Raw genomic sequence first — 27,721 nt, 5'->3', positions numbered from 1 at the left:
TAAATCTGTAAAAGGAGAATAAATCCATCCATTACTGAGATCTAAATCGTCATGTGATGAGGCTGAAACCGAGTGGTGCTTTCACCCAAAATAAAACGTCTATATAACATCTACAAAGTTTGGGCTCGTCGCTCATATTTCAGTGTGAACAAACTTTCCTTCTCAGTTCTACTGGTTTATGCTGGTTTATACTGGTTAATACCTGCGATTTAAGGTTTCAGATCTTGAGACTCGAGGGGTGATCCTCACCATGGAGGAGTCACTGTAAACACTTTTCCACGTCCTGACAGCAAGGTAAACATTTTCCCCGAACGACTCCCTGCTCTGCTCCTCCTCCGCGCGCCCTTCAGCGTCTTTGTCAGCCGTCAGCAGTCAAACGTCCGAAGACTCGATATCTGACTCTCAGATCAGTGCTTCCACTGTCGCTGATTATTCCGTCAGAATATCCAGATGTCATTCAAAGCAGCAGAAAGGTCAGCTCGAAGGCTGTTTAGCCCGATAAGTAAATGTCACTGCGTCGGGTTGTGAAAGAGGCAAGCGTGTTGGAGTTTTCTGTTTAACACCAGTTTATCGCCACCTCCTTCCTCTCGCACTCGTCTTTGTTGGGGGTGCCGCCTCCTCCGACGGCAGGGCCACGCTCACAATGGACGCTCTGGCCGCCGCCTCCTTTTGCAATGCTAATCTGCGATCCCGTTTACAGATACGACTGACAAGAGCGGCACGTTGCTTTTATGTGGAGGTGTGCAGTGAATAGAGCCTGTTGTTATCTCAGAGTCCATTAGAGGATGTTCTCCACCTCAGAAACACGCTGGAGGAGGCCTGAAGGAGCTCACAGAACAGCCACACACCAGCTTTTCTTACATCAGCTTCAAGTGTTTTACATAATCAGATGAGCTGAAGAGTTGAAAAAAGTCCCCAGAGTTACCTGAAAAACAACAGCAAAGTATATAAAAAGGCTGGAGGTTGAAGGCATTTATGCATTATGTGCATATTTCCTGCTTTTCTCTTCTTCGATGTCATAATTAGATTTTTTTCTGGGTTTTTGGAGTTTGGTTGAGCTGTAATTGAAATTTGAAGACATTTAATTGGGTATTGGGATGTATACAGCGTGTATTTTATGGAAAAAATAACGAATTGATCACTGGGAATGACGTTCATTAGACTGAGAATCAGATACTGCTTCGCTGTCATGCAATGTTCGCACGCATTGGCTGGTGAGGATGTGGTTTAATGAGCTGAACGAGTCGTTCTGCTGAAAAAACGCACGGCGGTCTGTAAAAACTCTGGTCTGCTCCTTTAATCCAGCCTCCACAATCCCAACCAAGAAACGGGAACATCTGACTCCAGCTTGATTGATGGGTGAAAAACAAAACTGAGCGTCCCCGAAGGCATCGCGAGGCTGAACCCGACAGGTGGCCGCATCATAACGCCGCTCAGTTTCTCCTACCCGCCGCTACTCGTGCCAGGGAGACGGCCGCATTGTGCACGCTCGTCGCCGCTTCATCTGATTTACACATGACACGTTCAGAGACGCTGGAGCAAGCGTGTGCGCTTCAGTGCACGCTCAGTGTGCCAACAGCGTGTTGTGTTCATGAATGTAAAATGAGCTGAGTTTTAGATACCGAGCAGGCGAGCGGCAGGTAAATGAAGAGAAAACAGCCTGCTGATGTCACTTCCTTCACGAGCCCACACACAACAAAGCCCATCAAACCCCCTGGAAACCCTTCAAGGCTCCTACTGTTTTCATAAGAATACCTGGAGACTTTTTAAGGACCTTTGGGGTCTGCAGGAGGCTGCAGCGAGGTCTCAGGTGTCTTTGAGTCAGTTTTCTCGGGTTCAAACTGGTGAAGTGAACCTAGATGAGTTTCCAGTGGTTTCTGAGCAGATCTAGCCTTTTTAAGGAAGTTGTAGGCATCTTAGATAGGTTCCAGGATTTCGTCTAGTTGTGCTAAAGCCTTTAAAGGCTGTAGTCTGTAGTCCTTGAGGAAGTTGCACAAGTTCCTTGAGAGTGTACAAATGGGGTTTAAAAAGATTTTAGGCATCCTTTACAGAGTCTGAAGACTGTTCCAGCAGTTGGAGATGCTCCAGGACACCTTGGTCAGGTTTCAGTGGTCTTTAAGGAGGTTAAAGGGACTTGAAGGATCTAGATTTTGTAAGGAGGTCGTAGGTATCAGTAAGCAGTCTTAAGCTGATTTCAGCGGTCCTTGGAGAAGTTCCAGTGCTCCTAATTGTTATTAAGGTGGTTGAAGGGACCTTGAGGAGTTTCCAATGTTCCTCAAGCAGGCCAAGACTATTTAATGAGATTCCAGGGGTTATTAAAGAACTTCTTAATTATTTAGTTGGTGGTCCTTGAGGAAGTTGTAAAGGTCCCTTGAGCAAGTTCCAGGGTTTTTAAATAGGTTGGAGGTGTCCTTGAGGAAGTTGTTGGGGTTTTCAGGATTCTCTCCAGTGGTTAGGTTGAAGTTCAGTGTGCGTACCTGCACATTTATACACCCTAAACGGGGAGATGGGTCTCTGCCAGCCAATCAGAGAGCAGCTCTTCTGTGAACATTCCCGTTAGTATTCCCTCGTTTCCTCCCCCGGCTGCTCTGCCTCTCCTGCTGCCTCTGAGCTGAAGGTGGAGTGACGAGCAGTGGGATCCGAGTGTTTCCCAGATTTCCCGTCTTCCTTCCTCTCTGCAGCTTTGAGCGGCTTCAGGATTTGATCCCGCGGCTTCGCTCGGAAAAACTGGCCAAAGGCAAGAAAGCTGAGCGGAATGACAAAAAGCCTGAGAGCTGAAAAGGTTCCTCCTCCTCCTTGTCTTCCTCGCTAATCATCTGCACTGCAAGCAGATTACCACTGAGATACACAAATCACCTGACTCATTGTGCCACATTTAACGTTTATTTTTTATTTTATTTGCATTTAGTTTCGATGATAAATCCATTTTTACTTTAAACTGTTTTAATGTAAACTGGGAAATTAAAAAGAAACACACAATCAGTAAATTTAAATATTTCTTGCCAGTTTTGTTTATTTTTTATTTTCCAGATTTAGATTTTTGTAGTTTTCTGATACTTCTGGGGGTTTTGTAGTTTTGTTTTTGTAGTATTTTCTTTAAGAACTGGTTCTTAGTAGGTTTTTTTCCACTTCTTTTACTTTTGCAGTTTAATGTTTTTGTAGTTTTATTGGATCTCCAGCTTTTTCAGGTTCACAGTATCTGTAGTATTTTGTGTAGTATTTACTGTGTACACTGTATTTTTGTAGTATTCTGTGATTCTAATGAGCACTTCTCTAGTACTGTGTAGTATACTTGCTGGATCTGTATCCTGCAGTGAAGCTGTAGTACTCCTGTAGTGCTCTGGCATGGTAGCTGTAGTACTCCTGGAGTAGTAGTGCTGTAGTACTCCTGCAGTGTAGCTGAATTACTCCTGCAGTACTGTGTAGTTTTCCTGCAGGCCTGTGGTTTCTGGTGTTCCCGGTATCTCCCTCCACTCGGCTGTGGGTGTTGAGTCGCTGGTGCTGCCGGGTCCACACCTCCTCTGTGCTTGTAATGCACGGATCAATGCAGCCTGCGGGGGGGAGGCTCGGGGGAGGCGCGGGAGGGGAGCGGAGCTGTGGGATCGATGGGTGCTGAGTTATTGCGGCACTCGTCCACTGATTTTTAGAGAGCTGTGTTTTCCCAGGAAAGTCAATACCTCCAGGCTCCCCTCATTAATTTCAACCCCTCCATCCCCACTGCGCCTCCCTCCTCCCCCTCCTCCTGCAGCTGCACCTGGGGATCTGCAGCCCTGGAGAGAGAAGGGTGGAGGAGGAGGAGGAAGACAGGGAGAGAGAAACTGAGATGATGAAGTCAGATGAAGGGGGAGAAGAGAGAAAAGGAGGGAGGTGTTGCAAACTAAGGTGATGAAGTCAGATCCAGGGGGGAGGACAAGGAGGGAGAGGAGGAGGGGTGGAGGAGAAAGAGGAGTAAGAGGAGGAGAAAGATGTGATCCCGGGTTTTAAAAAGCAGACAGAAGGGAAAATATTGATTCCTGATATGGAGATCATGTTTGCAGCAGATTATTGATGTAGTTCCTCCTCCAGGAACAAAAGTCTGTGCCCAGTGTGAGCGGGGAGGCCACGAACTGGAGGCGTTAACTGGAGGACACCCAGCACCAATATCATCATCATCATCATCATCATCATCATCATCAGGCAGGCCTCAACATGCCTGACACCCCCCACCCCTTTTCTGTACACCTGGGAACTGCAGCTGCTCAGCTGTGTACACTCCAAAAGTATGTGGACACGTCAGCATTGCATTGAAGCACTCAGTGTCCGCATTGTTACAGCAGCTTCTCCAAACTGAGCACATCCTCTCTCGGCTGTTCTGTTCTACTTTTATGGAGCTGTTTGAGTTTTACTGAGCTTGTGTTTATCCTTTATTGGCTGTTTTCTCTGCTTCACCCTGTGGAACATTTTACTTACTCAGATTTTTGGTTTTGTTCTTTCTTGTAGAGATTTAACTCTAATGAGCCAAATTATTTCGTACTGGTTCTTTTTTCTTGTTATTTCTGCTGCTGTGGTGCAGAAATCAGTGTCTGTGGGTTTCATGGGTAATGTGCTGGTTTCTGGATGTTTATATATACGTGTGAATATTTCATGATTTATACAGTAATTGTTATTTATACTGCATTTTTAGTCTTCTCCGTTTTTCTGGGTTTTATTTGTTAATATTCTGGTTCTACAGGTTTGTAGTTTTTATGCTTCTGCAGCAGCTCATCCCTGTCCTCTCCTGCCCCCTCTGTGGAAAACTGAAGGTCAGAGGTCAGACTTACTTCCACACAGACTGGTAGAACTATCTGCTTAAAACTCGCAGTGTGTTATTCGAAGTAATGACAAACGTAGTTGAGAAAAACTCAAATCCAGGTCTCAATTTTTCAGCTGCCAGTTCCAGACCAGATGTTCCAAACCTGTTATTCCAGCTTCAGATCACCTTTGATATTCCAGGTCTGGTCTAGATGTTTTGGCAGATCTAAGGATGATTCCTGATCTGATATTCCGTTTTTTTTCCATGTTTAAGGAGGTTGTTTTTTCTGGAGTGCCCCGGATTTGTTCTGCAGTTTCTGTTTCATAGAAAATGAATCTTTCTGGATTTCTTCTGATGTTTCCTGCAGTTTCTAACTTTTTGTTTTCCTCATTCACGTGTTTGAGATGTTACGTGTGATTTAAGCGCAGCCGGACTTGCTTAAACAGGTACTATGCACAAGGTTTTTTTGTTTTTGTTAAAATGGCGTGTTGTAGTTTTTCTCTCCTTTTAGAGAACGGGTGGTTTAGTGTCTCTGCACTTTGGGGCTTTTAATGATTTCAGATCTGTTTCTGAGGTGAAGTTTCTTGTTTCCACCTCCGAGCTGGAGCACTGTAGCAAATGTAGCTCCCAGCTCTGGTTTTAAATACTGCTTCAGAACAAAATACCTCAGAGGTAGCCGGTCCCTTGTCTCCTGCAGGGAAACGTACTGCAGTGATGTTACGCGATAATCCTCACGGTGGTGGTTTTTAAGTTACTGGGATGCACCCTCCACTCGTCCCCTCTCCGCTCCGTGTTTTTTTTGTTGGTGGTTTTCCGGTGTGGGCGTTGGGATCCCTCTGGGACCGGCCCTGAGATTAAGCAGCTCTGCAAATAAAATCCACTCCACTTACTTGGATAATTGTTTTACTGGAATAACTAAAGGATTCAGTGTTTTTCTGTGGATGCAAAGGTCAAACTTCTGCTGATTTAGTGCCGCCCTCCTCACGCTCTCCCAGTGCTCAGTGACGGCTGACGAATCTCAGTTTATCCTGTTTGTTCTCCAAGGTCAAGCCTACATAGGCAGCCTGAGTGATACTCCGAGTGTTTTACAGGTCTGACTATTCCAGGTCTAAACATGATGATCTTGAAGATGTTTGACGTTGTTTATGTTGCTGCGTTCATTAAATAAACGAAGGAGCTGTAGTGTTGCCCAAACTGAGCTTAATTTAACCACCTGATCATTTGGGATGACATCACTAGAACGGACCAATCAGTGAACCTGTATGCCCTCGTGTGATGCAGACCTGGTTCATTAATAGTAAGTCTGAACTCAAATGCAACTTCCTCACTCTGAGCTCCTCTCTCAAAGTACAATGAAGCACTTTGTAAGTTCTGCTCTTCCTCCTCCTCCTCCTCCTCGGCACACATGGAAAACATTAGCAGATTCTTCCAGAGGGTTCGCTGAAGGTCTGCGAACGTGTAACCAAGAGGCCGGCGTTACACCTCCGACCTCAGCTGGAGGAGAGAAGGAGGAGGCGCTCCCTCTGTTTTCGCTGTTCCCCCCTCTCCTGTCGACACGTCTGAGGCACCGTTCGCTAATTGACTTCTGAATTTTTATTGTTTAATTACTGTCGCAGTAACACATGGAGGCAATTATCTGTAGCCTGCTCGGGATCGGCTTACAGCGGCTGACGGAAACAAAGAGAGGACGAGGCAAACGCCGTTTATGGCAGGACTCGCAGTGAGGACAGAACTCATAATTCAGCTGGAAAAACCTCCGTCTGAACCACCTCAGCCTCGTCTTTTTATTCTATTTAACCCTGTCTGGCCCCGACAGCAACAATTCGCAAAGACAAAATGCTGGTTTACAGGAGGAGGGATTCAGTGCGCTTTAGTTTTGTAGTTTGTGGGTTTGTTTCATGTTGAGTTGAACAGACTAAGGGCCAGACGTACTAATCATGAGGCCACAGTTTGGTTATAAGTTCAGGATTTGCTCTCTCCAGAAACAACACAGCTAACGAGCCTGCAGCTGCTTTACTGCAGCTCAGACCAGCGTTTAAACCTGGAGTCAGTTTTAGAATAACTCTGACACAAACACCTGGCAGAAAGCGCAGATCACTCCCCCGCTCTGATCCTGGTTCTGATAGAGGTCTTTCCTGTTTTATGGGAGTTCTTCCTTCCCACCATCACCAAGTGCTGCTCACGGGGGATCGTGGAATCTCTCTGCAGTTGTCTCTCCAGGGTCTTTACCTTATAATATAAGGCACTTAGTTGGTCGTTTGTTGATCTATTAAGGAAATTTCTGTGAATTGAAATTAAGATTTTGGCTGGTCGGAGCCATTAGTGCACGGCATGAGGAGCAAATTCCTGGGTAAAAAACGTGTTGCTCTAAGTGCCCCAGTGAAGCTCGTTCAGAGTGAATGCCAGACGTGATTGGCCGTTCAGGTTTGTAACTCAGCTGTAGATTTATTTAAAAACCGTCAGTTCTTGTGTTTTTGTTTTAGTGACGTCTAAATCTCGATTAAACATCATCTTCATTTTGTGTTGAAAGCTCACATCTGTGCGGCGCCCAGAATAACTCCAGCAGATGTTTAAGGAGACGTGCTTCAGATGTTACCTGTGATTTAAGCACAGTCGGACCTGCGGCGGCGTTATTTCTTCTTCACAAGCGTCAGACCTGTTTGCAGCACAGAGGGCGAGGCGAGGAGGCGGATTAAAAGTGAGGCGCTTGCATCAGTCAGTGGAGTCATTAACACCCTCCTCCACCTCCTACACCCGCCTCTGCTGCAATCGATGCTCATAGAAATTTCATGAACTTTAAACAGTGATTGACAGGCAGCTCCGGCCCCGGCCGCCGCCAACGCCGCGCCCTCACAGAGTGTATGAAGTGACAAAAGTTACTGGAACATGAATTAACTGACCGTCGTGTGTATGTCATGTAAAGTCTCATTAATAGAAACTTGATTATCTAATTAAAATCTTTAAGATGAAGAGCTCGCGGCCTGATGTTGGACAGATGTTCAGCAGATTATTCACTGTGAAGGTTTTTCAGCCCTTTGTCTGCAGGTCCTCTCAGGATTATTAAAAGCGCTCCCCACAGAAGAAGAAGAAAAACACCCTTGCAGGTGCTTCACAGTCAGGAAAAATACACATTTAAGAGTGCATGCAGGCAAGTTTTTATCGATATCTAAGTAGTTAAACTCCAAAACTACAGATTTTTTATGATACAGTTTGGGTTCCGGTTGACAAAATTTGTTCTCTTCGTGTTCTTTCCCCGTGTCTTGTCTTGTTTTCTGTGCTGAGGACTCGACGCCTGCATGGTCACGCGGTGCATCCTCGGCACGTTTGAACAGCACCAACTGTCGAGGCTTCATTCAGTGAAGTTCAGCACTTTCTTCATCTCGGAAAAATTCTGTTTTCTCTAAAAATAACCGCATACGGCCGAAGTCTTACCTGCAAGGACGAGAACCTGAACCATCAAAATGTTTATTTTTTAAATTGTTCCCCAAAGTTTTCCCAATCAGGGAACCAAACAAATCAAAAAAGACAAACAGCTAAAACGCAGGGTCAGGAGCTGCTGGGATTGTCGCTGATGGTTTCTCACAGGGTTAAAACGATCTTTCATCTTTTAGTGATTTAAATATAAACAGAGTGGTTTTTTTATGTGTTTTTATTCTTCAATACTACAAAACACCAGAGGAAACCCGTCGTCCTGCTTTACCTCGGCCAGATGTTTAAACTTTAGATGCTTCATAAAGGCAGAATTTATGGTTTGGGTGTTCCTAATAAAGTGATCAGCGAGTTTGTGTTACAGAGTCGGGATGTGACGCGTCAGGAGGCGCGTCTCAGTCACTTAGCGGCGATCACACGACAGCAATGAAACAACACGAGCGCTGTCGCGTCCCCGCCTTTGAGCTCGCCTCTCGTGTCGTCTTTTAATAGACGACAGAAGTGTGCTCTCCGCCGCGGGAATTCCTCGACTCTCAGCAGAGACGCACCACATTTCATATATCAAAGAGCTCCACTTTGGGAATGGGGACTTGTGGAACCAATGTCGGGTAATTAGCCATTTCTGCGGGGGCATTTTCGGCGGCCACTCCAGAAAATAATAACTTCTCAGGTGGGGGGCCTATTTCTTTGAGGCACTCTGCTCGGCCGGCTCTAATCGCGGCGAGGTAATTATTCGCTGATTAACACGCGGCGTCGGGGCGGATGTTCGCTCTAATCACAGGGGCTGTTGCGTCAGCGACGGCTCTCGGAGGAGGAAGCAGAAGGGAGTGGGCGCTCATGTGGGTTATAGAGACGAGACGACGGTACCTGAAGATACCTGAAGACACCTGGCGGGTTCGGGAGGGCCGACTCTGATCTTCATCAGAAGATCGCGTCTTCATTGCGTAAAGAATGAAAGAAAAACATTTCAACATCAAACCAACACTGACGCCAAAATCCTCTGCAACACGGAATCATCCGCCACTGAAAGTAGTCCCCAAAGTGCAGATAGACTCAGAGTTCATACGTTTGATCTGTTTTTGCTCATTTTTATCTCTCTTTCCATTTTCTGCTTGTTTTACTTAAACACGTGCAGACATGTCCCCACAGGACTGCCCTCCTTGTCACACCAGTGTGCACATCCATGTAAAACAAACAAGCTGCAGAGGAAACTTTACGCTCGCTGTCATTTACAGACCTGCCTAGTCGCCCCTGCTCTCTGCGATGACTGAGTGATGAATTGAAAGTCGGAGCAGATCAATAATCCGCTGAAAAGATGCTTTCGGGGTGTTATGGCAGCCTGTCAGCATGCCCCCCACCCCAGCTGATGCTGGTTGGCCACTTGACAAGCAGAAAAACAAATCAGCGCGTCCACTTAAGGCTCGGCATGTCGTGCATCTGTCACACACACACACACACACACACACACTGAAGGAGGCGAGGAATCATCAGCAGTTGCGATCGGCGGGCCATGAGGCCAAACGCCGCGCTGACCTGCATCAATCATGCGGCCGGGGGAGATGGGAAATAGCAGCACACGTTACTGCGGGACGGATGAGCGGCGCCTATTTGAAATGATGAGAGTAATACAGGAGGAAACCACGCAGCACTGAAGTCTGCCGGCTCATCGGGGACACGAGAGCGCCTGCGACGAGGCCGTGAACGCCAAAACAAAAACAGTAAAGGTGAGCAGAGACCCTAAAGTGCGGATTTCATCTCCGGCTGGTAAATATATACAAACCAGCGGCGTGGAAAAGCAGATTCAGGGCGAGGAGCAGCAAATGAAAGATAAATGTAAACAGTAGTGAGGAGGAGGATGTAAACAGAGGCGGGCTCTCCTCTGAAGCACGGCGCCCTGCTGGATTGTGGGAGCCGAAGCGAGCGGGGTAATGAGCCTGCTGAGATGTTCCAGTAATCCGCCGTCCTCCCTCCCAGAGCTCTGATCCTCTGATCTGTGATCAGCCGCCATCTGCAGCCAGAAGCGGCGAATGATACCAGAGCGAGGAGAGGAAGAGGAAGCTTCCCCTTCAGCTCGCTGTCAGGGCGAAGCCGGACAGGTGAGAAGCACCAGGTGGTCAGTTTGACAGCAGGAGAAGCATTGAGACAAGAATCCAGATCTGCGGCTCCAGCTTTAAAACAAGCGCGTTTGATTCATTCGCTCTTCAGTGTGGCTGCACCCTTTCACAATAAAAGCTGTGTAATTAGGGATGCAGTGATTGAAAGTTTTCAGACTCATTTCCAGAATTTTAAGTCTGACCTTTAAGTTTTTGCCCAGTTTTTGTTTTTTCTGGGACTGTGTGTGTCACAGTATAGTTTTTAGCCGTCTCATGAAGCACTAGTGGTCACTTTAAAAAGCCTGAGCCCTCAGACCCATGGAGGTCCAGCATGGATACATTTTACATCCTCACTTTCATCCTGCAGCATTTCGCTCTGTTTTAAAGCCTTCTTTCTCATCCTGTTACTTTTTATCACCTTCTGTAAATTTTATGTGTCTCCTGCTTTTATTTGACTCTTTTTTTAAAGCTTCTGTCTTGATTGTTCAGACATTATTAATCGAGCAGTAGTTGCTGGGTGTTTGAGCAGGAAGTGAACGTCTCTCCTGTAAGTGCGTAAAATATCCTCCTCCTCTCCGACACTCCAGATATGCCGTGAAGAAATTAGTTTCAAATGTGATCCGCCTCCCCCTTCTTCTCTTCTCTTCCTCTCCTCAGTCACTTAGCGGTCTAATAACGGAGCGTGCCGCTCAGCAGGACGCCGGCCGACCGTTTGATCACCTTCACAGCGAGGGCAGAGAAAAGGATCCAAAGAGAGAGGGAGAGAGATAAATACTTGATGAAATATATAAAAAATCCCCTCCTCTCGCTCGCCTCTGTCTCTCCCGCTCTCCTCTCACCTCTGAATTATCTTCCTCTGCTCCTTTTCTGATTTATAAAAAGCATCAGACGGCAGGAGAAAGCGACGGCCGTGGCCTCCTCGCGCTGAACAAAGAGGAGCAGAGAAAAATCAATACAAATTACGATGGAGAAAGTGGCACTGATGCCTGGAATTGCAGCATATGTTTACACTAAATCAGGCAATCTGTCTTCATATGGGCGGTGTAATGCGTGGGGTGGGGGGAGGGGGGGTCAGGGTTCGCATTGCCAGCCGCCATTCTCCAATTACACTGGCTCCTTTGGAAGGAGGCGGTCTTTATCGATTGGCTGGGAGGAGCACGGGGCCCTGCAGGCAGCCAATGGGGTGCTGGGGTCAAAGTGCAGCGAGATTTTAATAAGGCAAAGTAATGGGCTTAATGCCTGTAGGGGGGTCGATCCCCATCAGAGGTTCATTAAAACTTCTGTCTTTGTTTCATTCTCCGTCTGTGGTCGTCTCCACCTCCAGCAACGATCGCAACCTCAGAGCGCCGTCACGTCTCTGGAGAGAGGCGTCTGAATCCAGATGGTTTATCAAACCAACTCGACTTATTGAGACACTCAATGTACTCATCAGAGCCCACAGCGGTGTGGACTCGTCAGAGCCCAGGGCGGTGTGGACTCTACAAACCAGAGCAGCTCCTTTAGACCTTTCAGAATAAAACTTCTCATCAGTTTTTAAACTTCAGAAATAAACCACATCTGTCAGTGGCTGAATGTTGGTGTCCAAGAGTTTAAGTGTGAACCAAGCGTCAACCAAAGTGCTGTTCCTCTGACGTCCACCGGAGGCTCCAGGACTCAGTCCTCATAGACTCCCATGTAAACACGTTTACGGCCAGAAGAATTTCTAATTTCCCCATTTACAACATTTTACCTGTTTAAATTATATTCAGGCTCAAAGTTTGTATTGTTAGGGGCGTGGCCTCTTTGACTTACAGTTGTATGGTTACAGTTCAGTTAGCTAGGCTTCCCCTCGACTAACTGAACTGGACCTCTGGGCTGTGTTTGTGCTGTTGGAGCCTTTTGGATCATTTTTAATGACCTGATCTGACCAATAAAAGGGCTGCTGTGAGGTCACTGTACTAACAGACCGTCTAAGAAATCTGAGGTCCGGTTTTGCTGAATTCTAGGATTTTATTTGGTTGTTGCTGAGCACTAATTGTCAGGTATTTGTGTCTGTGGATGCAGCTTGTTAGCATTAGTGTCACTACTTACACTGAAGAAACAACATGGTGGCAGGAAAGCTGCTGATGTTGGATGATATCACAGTGATAACATCCACACGTTTGGCGATGAGCCCATGTGCAGGAGGTTGACAGATAAAACCAGGCTTCTCAACCATGTACTTGTTCCTAAAACAATATTTTGTTTTCCAAACTTCAATATTTTGTATTTTATTTTTGTCATTGAGTAATAAAATTTTGTCAAGTGCTTGTGAAAAATGCCACATTAAAGTCATCCCAACACATAACAAGACGAATAAAGCAACTTTAATTCTGCTTTGAAGGCAAAACTAAAGTGAAAAAAACAGAAAATCTTCAAACCAGCAACTCACAGACAGAAAATGTGTCCAAACTAAGGAGAGAGAGGACCAGGACAGAGATATGAGGCTCGTGTTCCCAGATTCTTTCCAAGACTTTTAGCACAGATCGGGGACTTGGATCTCAGAGATCTCGAAGAACTTTTGGCGCTGAGGAAGTTTCCGGGTTTTTTGATGTTTATCTGCAGACATGTCGCCTTCGATTGAACCACATCAGCATCATTTCTCAACATCTCGGATCAGCTCGGAGGTCAGAGAGGAGAATACTTCCTCTTCTGATGGAGGTGGCGAGTTAACCATCACAGACCCCCCCCCTCCCTCCGAGTGTAAATGGGTTTTTTATTCTATTGCAGCAGTTCCCATAGTGCCTCTCACTTGTTTTATAAGTTGGGATGTATGTACGCAGCGTCAGGAGGCAATCCAGTTTGGGATTCACCGCTGATTGCTGCTCGTGTCGTCCCGGTGCATTATCTCCATTCATCCTCTGCTGCTCCGCATCCCCCCAAAAAGTCTCTTTGGGATCCTGCAATGAATCGCTCTTTCATTCGCGGCGGGCCGAGGTAATAGATTCAGGCCGCGCTGCTCTCTGCTTCCTCTCAGGGAGGCGGGGAGGCGAGGAATCCAACATGGCAGCCCCTGCGGCGAGGGCCACGTCCCTCAGCACTCTGTCACCCTTCAGATATCATCCCCACCCCAGTTGCAGCCTGAAAGCCCTTTTTCTCCTCCGCCGCCGCTTGAAACGGGCTCCGACAAATTTGATTTAGCAGCTCGCCGTTGCCCATTCCCGGGAAAAGAAAACAAATATTGTTATAATGGTAATAACATCTATTTGGAGCGCTGGCGACAAACGGCGGCGGGGCCCTTTGAAGGAGACCCCTCTGTGCCGCCGTATAGCTGCCTTATTCTTATTCATGAAAGCCACGGTTATGCATATTAGCGCAAACTAGCTATTCTACTCAGCAGCATTTGGAGTGTCAATCATCCTTACAGAATACAAGAGCCAACGGTGACAAAAGCGGAGTGGGCAAGATCGGCTGACAAATTGTCCCCAAAGTCAAATTTGACAGCCTTTTATGATTAATGGGCTTGATTATGGAGAAGTATCTCCCCGAACTCATTTCCGGGTGTTTCTCCAGCTCTGCTCAGTGCATATGGAGAGAGGAGGAGGAGGAGGAGGAAGGCAGATTGTTTGCGGAGGTGAATGAGTGGAGGAGAAAAGAAAAGAGAGAGAGGGCTCGGTGGAGGGGAGGCTGGATTGAATTAGCCGTGGAGGAGAGGTGGAGTGTGAGGTCTCGCACTTGATAAACAGCAGCCGAGATAAGAGAGAGTGAGATCAGCTGACGGCGCTCGCTCGCCCTCTCCGTTAGCGCTCACCGCTGACACGAACCAACAGGAGATCAGAGGAGAGGGAGGTGAAACGATCCCTGCTGAGTTTAAACTTCAGGAAATGACAGGAAGTCAAGAAAAACCTGGCTTTTGCACGCGTGTGCAAAAGACGAGCACATTTCGACAATGTTGCATTAAAATTACATCTCACGAGTTGGGGACGTGTTTTTATTTTCTTCGATTTCAGCACAATCGCAGAAGAAGGAAAGGCTGAAATATGTTGTTAAAAAAAGACCATCCTGACCAGAGCAAAAGACTCAAAAAAGATGCAAAAGTACAGTAAGAGGTGCGACAGCTAGAAAAATAGGGAAAACTACCAGGACACATAAAAAACTCCTGAATGATGCAAAGACACAGTTGGAAGATCTGAAAGTCCCACAAAAAAAATAAAACTACAACACGCAAAACAAACCTAGGACAATGCAGTGACACAGATACAACGTTAAAATGTGTCAAATACAACAATGAGAGGTAAAACTACCATGCAAAGAGACAAAAATACAGAAAAAGAAGAAAAAGGACTACAGGAACTACGGCAAAAGATAAACCTTTGAAAAAGAGACAAATGGAAGTACCAAAAAAGAGTAAAATGACCACACAAAGATGATGATGAAGATGAAAGCTGCAGAACTGCAACAATCAGCTGAGTTCCTGTCAGACGCGTGTGGGGTTAAATAAACCCTCTCTCCTGTTTCTGTTTGTCCCGCAGCCTTGAACGAGCCCACCATCGACTACGGCTTCCAGAGGCTACAGAAGGTCATCCCTCGCCACCCCGGAGACCCTGAGAGGTTACCTAAGGTCAGTAAAGACAACTCATTAACTTGCTGCTGTGGGTCAAAGGTCAGATTTAAGGCCAGGAGGTTGGCTTAAGTCTGGCAGGTATGACCCATAATGCACCTGTCATTCAAGGCTGCTGCTAATTGGGCGCTTTAATCGGGTTTAGGGCCACATTAAGGGCTGATTTCAAACTGAAGTGGCTTTTTGTCCCTCCATGGACGCCGTAGACCACCTGCGCTGTGAGCTGAAGGCTTCTAATGCAGCACAGGGCCGAACTCGAGTCGCCTGATTGGATTTGTTGGTTCTGCTCGGTACGCTCTTGGCACGGTGCGGCGCTCCTCGCTGCCAGCGGGCCAGATTGTTCCCGAGCCTTCAAACAGGAAACAGCTGTTTATGGGAGCAAATCCTGCTGCTGCTGCTGCTGCTCTCGCTGCGTTTTGTTTCCCCTCAACTGGCGAGGAGGAGGGCGCGGATGGTCGTCAAGCGTGATCGGTTTGGCGATGTTTGGCTTCTCAGAAGCCCAGGGAGAGAAAAAAACATCAGAATTATGTAAATTAACTCTGGGACCTAAAAGTGGAGGAGGTGTAAAACATCTCGTATAATCAAAGCTCCGTGCTCGATGCCTTTAACCAGAGGTGGGACCAAGTCATTGTTTTGCAAGTCTCAAGTAAGTCTCAAGTCTTTATCCTCAAGTCACAAGTCAAGTCTCAAGTAATGTCAGGCAAGTCAGAGTCGAGTCTCAAGTCACTGGTGTAAAAGTCCGAGTCAAGTCACAAGTCTGAAATTTTGAATTTCAAGTCCTTTCGAGTCTTTAAAAAAAACACACGAAAAAAGCATGTTGCAGTTATGCTAAATGTAAATATTAGACCATGTAATTTTTAAATCTGTGTTTTTCTCAACACATGACAAAATAGTGAACTTAGAAAATATACACAAATTGTGAAATTGCACCTCTTTAAAATGCAGCTCAATTAAACCTAGCTCCAAGAATAATTTTCACCGACAGTTCTGAGATAAGCTGCATGTTATTCTTGGATGCGGTTGTAGGACCGGCTTTAAAATCGCATGACAAAAATATCATACATAAATAAATGATATTTTTTTAAAAATATCATTTTTAAAAAAAAAACTGCATCACCAACGTAGCCTGGACAACATTTGCTAGTTAGATGAAGTCAGCTATCTCATCGTAGCATATTTATATGCATATTTATAATTATACGGTTCTTGGAGTGAGTGCATACACTCATGAAGTTTAGTAACTTCAGGTCACTGCAACAAGCCCAGGTACAGTTTACCGACGGATGGGTACAAGGACCATGAAATGCACCGTGTAGAACGAAAGACCATCGTACGTATCATAAGTTTACCAGTCTCACAAATCGTCATCATAAATACACATTCCTTAACCGTTTATTAATAGGACCTTTGAGCTCAACGGTAATTAATTAGTAGTGGAAATAATTTCTGGTAGCATCACAGAAATGTAGCAGTGACAATAATACTGTATGCTGTAATCGTACTGGACAATTAGTGATACAAAACAACTTTTTTATCCTGTGAATAAAAGTATATGTTTTTGTCAATGTACCATAATAACAGAGGCGAAACGCAATATTGTGTCAGGACAATTCACTATTTATGCACAATAAATAAAGGAGCATAGCGCGACAATTTCTGTTCAGCGCCAGACTTGCTTGTAACCTATATCACCAATTATGTTAAGAAAAATGACGTATTAACTACAACAGCAGACTGACCTTCGTGTAAATGCTTGGAGCAGACTAACATGTGAGCTGGAGTGTTCTGGGATGTTATATTTGATCTTTGAATGGCTGAAATCCAGGCCATCCGTCGCCTCTTTGTTACTTCGGAAACATGGCTCGAACAATTTCTCTTCAACGACGTAATCCGATAACAACCGATCTCTTTACCCGTCGGCTTCCCGTGGCTGTCATGCGACCGGCTATTGCAGTTAATAATACAACAGCTTCTTGACATTTTTGTGTTTCTTTTTATCGCTGTGTGACTGATTTCAAGCCTGCGTGCGCTAGTACCGCTTGCCACGAGTTCCCAGAATCCTTTGCAGTTCTACCCGTGAATGACGTCACATTTTCAATCTCTATATAATATGCATGTTAAATTTTATATTTGGGGTAAAATATCAAGTCTTTTCAAGTAAACCGGTTCAAGTCCAATTCAAGTCCCAAGTCATTGGTGTAAAAGTCCAAGTCAAGTCACAAGTCTTAGAACATTTTTTCAAGTCAGGTCTAAAGTCATAAAATTAATGACTCGAGTCTGACTCGAGTCCAAGTCATGTGACTCGAGTCCACACCTCTGCCTTTAACTAAAAAAGAAACATTTGATTTGATTAGTTTCCTTTGTGATTTGTGATGGACGTCAACATAGACGTCAAAACTCTTCATTAATTTTCAGTTTTCCTTTAAGCGTACAAACTCTGGTTTTATTTTGTGCAACTGGTCCACATGTGCCTCATTACTACAGGAAATACAAGCATCAGATACAATCAGATTGTGTCTTTATTAAAGAGAATGAACACAAAACTTTTGTTCCATTAAAACTTTAAAGCAGCTTTGTCCAGTTTCAGGAAGATCAAAAGGTCTTCTGAACATTTTCAGTTTAGTTTATCTGACGTGGACATAAACAAGTCTTATTCTGCTGGAAACGCTGCAGTCGCATGTTTAAAGTGTTGGATCTGTATGGTGTCACTGAGGGCGGGGATATCCTGTTTATCTGATCATCTCAGGCACACAAACCTTCTGTTTATGTGGGACAGCCAATCAGAAGACATGAGGGGTTGTATCACATAAAGATGGATTATTTTGAGGTCTGAATCATGCAAAGCTGCTCTGGTAGAGTCCAAGAAAGCTGGAGATGAGCAGAACTGACCACTGTGTGATGTTTGTCTAGTGTTAACTACCCCGGCTACACCAACTGTCCAAACATCACTGCTGTTTAGTTTTTTTTAGAGATGTACGTTTCAGTTTTTAGAAATATACAATGGAAGCTCGCTATCTAACTTCCAGCAGCCTCCTAACTCGATTACAGCCTACATCTTATGTGAGAACGAGCACAGTGATCATTCCACTTTAGCTGGAAGAATTTGGACTGTTTTTAACTCTCAGCCTTTGTTTGTTTGTTTGTTGTTTGAAGAAGAGTTTGGACCTGAAAATGGCAGCAGAATGGAAAAACTAAGCCAATTTTTACGCCTTTATTTAAAGTTTATGGTGGTAAATTTATATCTCTACGTGGAAGTGGAAACAGGGTCTGTTAAACTCTGCGGGCTTTTTGGAGAAAGGCGGTGAGGAAGAGGGATTTAAAAGTGCAGAAATGCTCCTTTAAGACAAAGTCGAGAATATTGAAATCAGGGAGCTGGTGTCACCCACAGAACGACATTTGTATGCTCACACAGAGGCACGGCGTGCAGCCATCAGGCGTCCTGGTTAGTATGAAGAGATTATTCTGGCTGCAGCGGCTGCGAGGAGCTAACTGAGGCAGATTCTCTGAGGCAGCGAGCAGCGGCGGCTGGCGGCGAGCGTCAGATGGGCTCTGACACTCGAAAACAGCTGCCAAATTGAAACCATTTATCAAAATCTGACATCGGAGATCCAGTCACCAAAAAAGCAGTTTATTTGTAAATTGATACTAATAGCGAGCACACATTGTCTGGCCCCTTTGATGGCCTGATTTGCAGCCAGAGTGGGACGTCAAACACCCTCCTCCCTCATCCTCTCCCTTTAAATATTTATTTATTCAAAAGAAAACTCAATAAAGCTGCAGGTTTCTCCCTCCTGGACGTTTTGGAGGGAGAGGAATCACGGGAAGAGGAAGAGCGGCGCTCCGCGAGGTGACAGGATGGCGTGCTGGCAGTGACCGAGCAGCGACGGGTTAACTCGAGTTGTCACTTCTCTTTTGTTTTCACCTGCAGCTGCCGCTCTGCAGAGGACAGCAGCAGCAGGTGTGGACAGAGATGTCTGGGCGGCTGGGTTTCGTTTTTGGACAGGCACGGCGCCGCTGAACAGATTGATTCGTTGTAGACGTCAGGTAGAGCATTATGGGAGCAGCAAGCAGGGTGAATATGGAAGCCAGAAGGAGAAACATCAGGCTGATTTCAGCTGAAAGATGGGGAAATGCCGTTCGGCCTAGCTTAGCAGGAAGCGCGATTAGGTGACGACCGTTCAGACACAATACTGAACAAAATGATCGTCTTAAGGTGGACCTCCTCTGCTCATTTCGCTTTCCAGCGCAATAATTTAGTCACACAATACAGAAATCAGCAGATAATAGGATTTTAACAAGAGTCGTGTTTAGAAGAGTACAGCGGGGCATGTATGTCGTGGTAACTTTGGGCTTTTAGGATTTTCTTGAACTGCTGCTAAAATACAAGAATTAGATCCATAAATCTGAATTTATTTTGGGTTTTCTCTGATCCACACAGGGTCAAAGGTTATATACAGGCTCAAATACAAACAACCTCACTAATGTTTGGTTAAACATCCCTTAGCAAGTTGCACTTTGACCAGATGCTTTTGGTAGCCATCGGCAAACTTCTGGCATAATTCTGGCTGCATATCTGACTGCACTTCTTAGCAGAACTGGTCGAGTTCATTTAAACTGGTTGGGTTTCTGGCACAGATCCGGCTTTAGGGCAGGCTTGAGCCTCGGTGGTTCCTGAACATCCTAAACAATTTCCTATCATCTGAGGGTGACAGTTCGGATCTTCTTCCAGCAAAGTGCTGACACATACGTATAACTGTGCTCACGTACAGTTGTTTGAACTGATAGAATCCGCAGTTGTTTAGAAATGGCTCAGACAGAACGTCCCAACTTGTGTATTACTAACCAAAACTAGCTTACTTATTTTTGCTGATGCATTAAAAGTCGTTTTGCAGTTGTTTATTAGCTGTAATTGTAATAAAATAAATGAGATTAAGCTATTTTATAATAATTTTTTAGTCATATTAGTCATAAAAGCTAAACTAACTTGACAGTTTATCTCTTTTAAAAGCTCTCATTCTCTGAACTTCACGACACATTTCAAACAGTTAGTCTTTTAGCTCCAAAGCTATGTCAAAAAACAACAACTGTTAGCTTCATGTGAGACGATATCTCGCTTCTATGTAGAAATGTAGAAGTAAGATTTTTAATTACTTCAGGTCATTATTGATTATTCTGCTTTTTCTTTATTGTGTAAATCATTGTTTGATCTTTAAAAATGGTACAAGGAAGAGAAAAATCTCCATCACAATATCTTGTTTTGTCCTGAGCTTCTAAACGCAATGCGCCCGCTAACGGACGGACGGACGCTGAGGTGTCCGCTTCCAGCCCAGCCAGGCTGGAAATGAAATTACAGGGCTGAAAACGATCCAGGAGAAACCCCAGAGGTCATCAGTGACCAGTTGTCTTTCCCAGTTTGTCAAACTACCCAAACTAACTCTGTGTGTGCTGTGGACAGACATGAAACCGCACTCACGTTAATTTTAATTTGTCGTTTAATCAGGTTTCATATAATTTTATCTATAAAAGGGATCAGGTTATAAATGTTGGAGATTTGTTTAAAATACGGGACACCCTGTTGTTAAAAACAAACGCTACTGTTAACATGAGGTCCATGAAGATTTGTGAACCATGGGGTGGAGATTAAATGTGTTTAGCGTGTTGAGTGTGCACCTTTAGCTCTGATCATTGACCCTCATCCGGACTTGTGGGGGGGCGTCCGTCCGTTCAGGGATTATTAATTCCGGCCCACTTCATGAATGAGGAGATTTTCAGTATTCATTGAGAATAATGAGCAGAATTCAGTTCATGAGCTGAATTTTAATACGTTTCCTTTGAATGGAATTAACCCCACACCATGTCCCAGATCATTAGAATACCTCTACGCCTGATAATCGCTAATCTGAAGATCTGCCGTGATACTGCTCCCTTCCTCCTCCTCCTCCTGCAGGTCCATCCATATTTTATAGAGATCAGTGGGGCGGCGGCTGTATCTGTAGCTCTGCTCAGGGTGATTTATCATTGTTAAGGCCGCTGTCTGATGGCTTCTCCTCCAGGGTCACGCTGATCCCTGTTCGCCTCGCACCTCCTCAGCCACGGAGCCGGCCCCCTGTAATTAAGCCCCTAGAAACCAAATGGAAAAAAGAGAGAAAGAGGTAGGAGGAAGAAAAAAGGGGCGGAATATGTCAAGAGATGGACAGAAGAAGGGCAAGGGCACCAAGGCCACGAGGGTGCAGTCTCCAAGAGGTTTTTTTTTTTTTAACGGTTATTTGGGAGGGAAACGAAGTACAGTAAGAGTGATTCCTAGTCTTAGATAGATTTTGCTCATATACTACTACAAGTTGAACTGCTTTAAAATATTTAACCGTGAATTTTATATCTTCATGACAGCGATATACAGTCATTTGTAATCCCCAGAAGCCCTCTTTGGGGATTAAGCTGCGCTCATTTAGTCACTTTTGCTGACATTTTAAACATTTTTTGTGACGTTTTCAATTCTGAACTGAAGTTTTAACACAGTCATGAGTAGAATGTGCAAAATAACTAAAAGTTTTTTTAATGACCTGAAATCAGTGACCAAGCTGATAAACACACCAGCAAAGTGTTTAACAACAAAAGCAGGCACAGTCTTAAGCTTTATTATATTACCATTAATCATTAGAGATGAGAAATTATTTGTCAGGAAAAAGGACTGTTAGTTAAATATTAAATATCAGTTTACTGTTTATTATTGACAAGTCTACTAGGGTACTTCTGCACTCACAGTTCAAAATATAAATCTTTATTTGTTTACGCTCGACCACAGAGCAGCCGTCAGTTCAAACTGAAACAAGCAGTTTCAGCTCCTCCCTCTTTGCACCAGCTTTATTTCAGATTGGCTGCTTCAGGTCTTAACATGAGGAATATTCTCACTAAATGACACAAAACATAGAAAAATTGTATAAATCTGAAAGTTTCCAGCAGTCTGCAGCCTGATCCTTTGGTTCAGAGGGATTACTGTCTATACACTGACGTCTTAATTAGAAATTTTAGTCAAGCTTAACATGAAAATCTACCTTAAGAAGAGGAAATGCTGACAGGAAACAAAGAAAAGCAAAATATTTGCCCTTTATTACTTAAATAGAGAATATGCCTGTATGCTGATGTGTTTCTCTACAGCACAATAGATCCACTTTAAGTAAAAGCATATATGTTTTAATATTTCACGTCTGATAAAATAAACTTTCTGTAGTGTTTACTTACTTTAATTTATTGAGAGACATCTCTAGCCAGCTGATCGTCTATACTGGGTTCTTTTAGAGGAAAGAAAAAATGGCCTCAAATCTTAATAAAACAAAGGAGTTGCTTCCTGTTGGCTGCTCTGTGATACAGTGCTGTAACATGTCCACATGAACACACACACACCTACACAGGAGCTACGGGGAGGTTTCATGTGAAGAGAAGCACGAGTCTCAGTGGGTTTAATCAACGCAGCACTGAGGAGGAGGAGGACCCACCTCGTTCTGGACTCACTGATGATGGTGAAACCCTCCCAGACTGAGATAAACTGGTCTGAACTGGAAAGCAAAGGTGTATGTGTTCAGCTGAATCCATCTGCCTCCCGTGGTGACGTTTGCATGTCGTTGTGGTTCTGTTTATTAAAATACAAGTAAGATTCAATGTGGCTGAAAGATGTTTGATGTCGAATTAGAATTTGCTTTAGTAAAATTAGTACATTTCAGAGGACACAGATTCGCGCTCAGTAATAGAGCTAAAGCACCTAAATAGTCTTATTGGTTCGCTGCTTTCTTCCTTTTTGTCAGAAGCAAAAGTGAGCAGCTATTTTAGGAATATATGGAGGGAGGTGGCCTCTTTGACATGGTGACACAGGCGGCTGTAGCTGCTAGCTGTCTGCTAGGCTTCACCTCAGCTAATTAAGTCTCTGAACTGGACCTGTGGACCGTGTTTGTGCTGGTGGAGTATTTCTAATAAGATTAACTGTCCAATAATATGGCTGCTGTGAGGTTACTGTAGTAACAGACTAGCAGGTATCTTCATCTAAGTTATGTTTACATACAGTCCACAGATGCAAACAATAACATAGCTAGTTACTGTTAGCTGATAGCTTAGGACTCCCCTTTCGTCTAAATCTTGCGGCTCCAAAAACCAAACATAGCAGCAAAAAAGTTAATGTTTAAAAAAACAGTGGTTTACGTGACAGTGTCTGTATCAACTAACACTTTGGTTATGAGTTGCTGATAATCTTCCACAGAGGGACAATCCAAAGTGCAGGAATGTGTTTTCATTTCCTCACAGGAAGTCTTCACACCATTATTCTCTACACATTTTAATTGCTGTCTCTTCATGAGCTTCAAGTTCATTTATCAAATCAGATGAACATGAGCAGCCTGTTTTTGAACTGTCGCACACAAACGTTTAATTTCAGGCACTGCTAAAAGGCAAAGAGCCATTCCACTGATTTTACCCCCACCATAAATAAATACATTTTATGTAGTTACGATGTCGACCACTGTTTTTCTTTTAGATTTTTTTGTGTTTATGCTTTCTAGAAGCATTCTTTTGTTCTGCAATTCAGTTTTTATAAATATATTTTTGAAATAATTTTCATCGACTTATTTTCACATTTTTTTCTCCAATATTTTTATGGTGTACTTGTATTTTTTTCCCCTTTTTATTCGTAACTTCCACTCAGAGTTGCAGTTATTGAATTATTGTAAATCAAATGTAGTGAAGTTTGGTGAAACGGCGACTCGCAAATTGGAGCGAGCGTCTGAGCAGCCAATCATTAACCAGCCAGATGTTCGAGCCCAATGATCCAATCAGCTGCCTTCGTCTCTCAGCTGTTTCATATGTCCACTTAGCCTCCACCCCCCCCCCCCCCCCCACTCCCCACCATCCATCTCCTTTCAGCTGAGGGGAAACACCCAGAGACCCTCTTCATCCTCATCTTCATCTCCCATCCCTCCTCTCTCCTCCATCTTCTCCCACATTCCCCACACTCCTCCTCCTCCTGCTGGAGGTGTGGGTCAGTGATAAGAGATGATGATGATGATAACTGGGAGCCAGTGCATTACCGCATCGATCGGGGCCTTTCAGCGCCGTTAAAGCGCCCGGCGCTCTGATTGCCGGCACTCGCTCTGACAGGAATCCGATGGCGCTGTCTGTGTATATGTGTGTGTGTGTGTGTGTGTGTAAAGGGTGTGGCCTGGCCGCTGTTAGTGTGTGTGTGTGTGTGTGATGGCGTGAATAAGGATGTATGGCGGTGTGGCGTGGAGTCAATTAGTTGCTCCGACAGGAAGAAACAGATCGAGCAGCAGGAGGGAGGAAATCTGATCCGAAGGAGGAAAACAAAAGAAAATAAACAAAAACAGGAAAAACCGTTTTCGTTCAGTCAGCAGGAAACACCAACTCTTCTTCTTCTGTTCACGTTTGTTCTGCTTCCTCTTCCTTCCTCTTTTTATACTTCCTGTTGTATTTTCCCTTCATCTTAATTTTTCTAAAACTCCTCCATTTTTTCTATTTTTATTTTGTTCTGCTTCCTTTGTTGTTACTTTTGTTCATTCTGTCTTCTCTTCTTCTGTTTTTATTGTTCTCTTTGTTTCTCTCTGTTTTCTGTTTTCTCTCGTCCATCTTTTCCCTTTTGTGCCGTCTTGTTCTCTTATTTTTCTCCTCTTCTTCATCCTTTTTTCTTCTACTCCTTCCTTTACTCTGTTTTTCTCTGTTATGGTTTTTCTGTTTCTCCTCCTCTGTCTTCTCCTCCCTCGTTCTTCTTCTTGTGTTACTTCTTTTGTTTCTTCTGTTCTCCACTTCCTTTTTATGTTCTGTTTCTGCTCCTGTCTCTCCTTCCTGTTTTCATGTTGTTCTTTTCTTATTCTGAGTAGTAGTACTACTAGTACAGCGCCTAATACACAAATCACAGAGAGCCCACCAACAAATGAACAAGTGCAAGTACACACACACACACACACACACACACACACACACACACACACACACACACACACACACAACCACACTGAGCAGCAGCAGCGAGGCCTCGGAGGCGTCATTAACTTGAGAAGGCTGTTGTGTCTGTCAGAAGCTAATGAAAATAGAAGGAGGACACACACACCCAAACACACAAAAACACAGACATACACACAGAGCGGCTGAAGTCTTTTCTGTGTGAGGTTTTAGTGTCTGCCAACTGTATATTTAACGTGTGTATGTTTGAGTATGTACGGTTGTGTGTAAGTAACTGTGTGTGTGTGTGTGTGAGAGAGACGGGCAGCTGCTGCGTGGCGTCTCGCTGCCGCAGCCGACCGAAGGAGACATTAACTAACTTCTGTTTTCTAATGGAGATTAATGAAGCCAGAGGACCAACACACACACACACACACACACACACACACACACACACACACACACACACAAACAGAAGCACACGCATAGAAACAGAAACACACACAGAGAAATGCACACACATACATAAAAACACGCACACAGAAACACGCTGGCAGAGATGTGGTTTCACCTGTCAGGCTGATTATTTGGGGTTATAGTTTGAAAAAGAAAAAACAGGGGAGCTGGAAGGAAATAGGACAGGAGGGAAGGAAAGCAAGAAAGGCAATGAAGGACTGAGGAAAGGAGAGAATTAAGGAGTGATGGAGAGAAGGAAAAAAGGAAGACGGGAAATAAGTAGCAAAGGATTCGTGCTTCCGATCTTCCTTCCTAGACAGTAATCTAGGCAGAAAGGTGGGAAGGAAGAAAGAAGGAGCTGAGGTAAGAAAAAAGATAAGGAAGTAAAGGTAGGAACCCAGATAAGGAAGCAAGTCAAAACGGAAAAAGGACATTTGGAACAGTTAAGAAAGGAAGGAAGGAAGATAGACAGAAAGAAAAGTAAGAAAGAACAAGGGAAGGAAGGAAGGAAGGAATATCAGTGAGTGGAGGATAAAGGAGGAAAGGGAGCAGAAAAATAACATGAGGAAATGAAGGAGATAAATAATAAAAGGAAAAATGGAAGGAGGGAAGGAAAGACACCATGAATGAAGACAGGAATATAGAAAAATGAAAAGAAGGGGGGAAAGTAAGGAATGTGGAAGACAGGTAGGAGGGAAGGAAGGGAGAAAGGGGATGACACAAGAAAGAAAAACCAAAAGCAGTAGGAAGAAAGGAATGAAAAAGATGAAAGGCAAGAAGGTAGGAAGATGGGAAGGAAGGAGGATAGGAAAAAGGTAAATGAGATGGAAAAGGAATGCAGAGGAGGACACACAGAAGGAAAGACAGTAGGAAGGAACAAAAGTAGACTCGAGAAAAGGGAAGGAATACAGAGGACAGGAAAGAAGGAGGAATAGAAGCAAGGAAAGATGAAGAAGGAAGAGAGGGGGAGAAAAGAATGAAAGAAAGATCGGTAACCAAAGTTAAAAAAGAGAGACAGTAGGAAGGAACACACGAAGTCAGGAAAGAGGAAGATGGGACAAAAGCAGGAAATAAAGGAGGTAGGGAAGGAAGAAAGGAAACAGGGAGCAAAGAGAAGAACGAGCAGAGCTCATCAAACAGCTGATTCTGGTGTAAACAAACAGTGATGCGTTCACTTCAACGTTCAAGCTTCAGGTCAAGGAAAAAAGCGTCCGCGTGCTGGACCGTTGCCCCCGAGGTCATCGCCTGTCGTGGGAAACGGAGACCTTCGTGTGTCAAAGGCCGGTTCGCTGCCAACTCAGAGGAAGCGCTCTGATTGGCCAGGGAGGGAACACAAAGTGCGTCTCTGGAGACGTTTTTGTTTAGAAGCTGCGGCTCCAGCAGAAAGTTAAAATGCAATAAAAAAAAAATCAGTAGAATCCAAAGTAGAAATCCCCTTTAATCTCTGCGTTCTGCAGTGAAACTCGACAGAAATAAGAAGGCGCAGATTTGAGCGGCAGGAGTGATTCGTGCCGACAGCCGCGAGACGAGGGAAACGTTTCTCCTCAGCGGCTTCGACAGCAGCAGAATCTCTAATGCTGAGTTCAAAGATGCGGTTCAGGGTCAGCCGCACATTCATAATCACAGGTGGAAGGAGCTCTCGCACTCCTTTACTTCATATTAGAGCTGCACCGCTGCTCTGTGGAGGGACAGTTTAATGCTGCTGAACAACAAATCGACAAATTTCAGCCTCAAGAAAAAATAACCAGAGGTCCAGGAAGTACACCGATCCGTTGACATGCCAGACGAACGCCAGGAAGCTTCATTCACTTTAGTTCAATGCATGAAATGTTTGTATTTGTTCTCATTGGCCAGTTTCAGGAAGCCTGCTGAGGGCATCAGACGCTGCCATTAAGCTGCTCTTTAACCTTTTAAAGCCTGAACCATGATGACTCGATGACAAATTAAAAAATAATTATTAACTATTCATTTGCATATATGAGTTTTTATTTGTATTATATTTGTGTTTGTTTTTTTTTTTTTACAATTTATTTATATTTGTTGTGGGGAAAAAGTCTCACTGTTGATGTAGAAGTCTCAAAGAAAATCAAATATACTAGAAACAGTGAAGAAATGGAAAGGGCAAAAAAGGAAATAATAACTGATGAAAGGATAAAAGCAAGGAAGGAAAGACAGGAGGGAAAAGGAGACGACGGAACAAAAGTGAAGGAAACCTGTGACGTGCTGATATCAGCGAACCTTTCAGAGAGGGGTGTAGGTTCAGGGTCGGGGGGCCGGGGGAGGCGCACGGGGCCGAATCTCAAGTTGACGTCAGTTCCCGTCAGTTTCCTCGCTGCCTCGAACTTTCGGGAACAGCGTCTGCAGTGCGGTCGGAGCTCTGATGGCTGAACCTAGAGAGTGGCAGCCGTCACCTCCTCCTCCTCTTCCTTCATCACTTCACGTGAAAAACAAGCC

General features: G+C 44.5%; 1 protein-coding gene across 3 annotated transcripts in view; it reads left to right on the top strand.

The window, feature by feature from the left end:
• The window catches only part of LOC146717024 (transcription factor COE3), a 146,905-nt gene that overhangs the window by 104,008 nt on the left and 15,176 nt on the right, over positions 1-27,721 (top strand). For all 3 annotated transcript variants that reach the window (XM_085471082.1, XM_085471091.1, XM_085471075.1), the window contains exon 11: positions 14,784-14,872. In XM_085471082.1, coding sequence (XP_085327208.1) covers positions 14,784-14,872 — 89 coding nt within the window. The remainder of the gene's footprint in view (positions 1-14,783; positions 14,873-27,721) is intronic.

Source organism: Copadichromis virginalis, linkage group LG2 (genome assembly GCF_057382275.1).
Source record: "Copadichromis virginalis isolate Kocher_CV1m ecotype Utaka linkage group LG2, C_Virginalis_male_GT1.1, whole genome shotgun sequence".
Taxonomy (NCBI): Eukaryota; Metazoa; Chordata; class Actinopteri; order Cichliformes; family Cichlidae; genus Copadichromis; species Copadichromis virginalis.
This window is presented reverse-complemented; position numbering and strand designations above follow the sequence as displayed.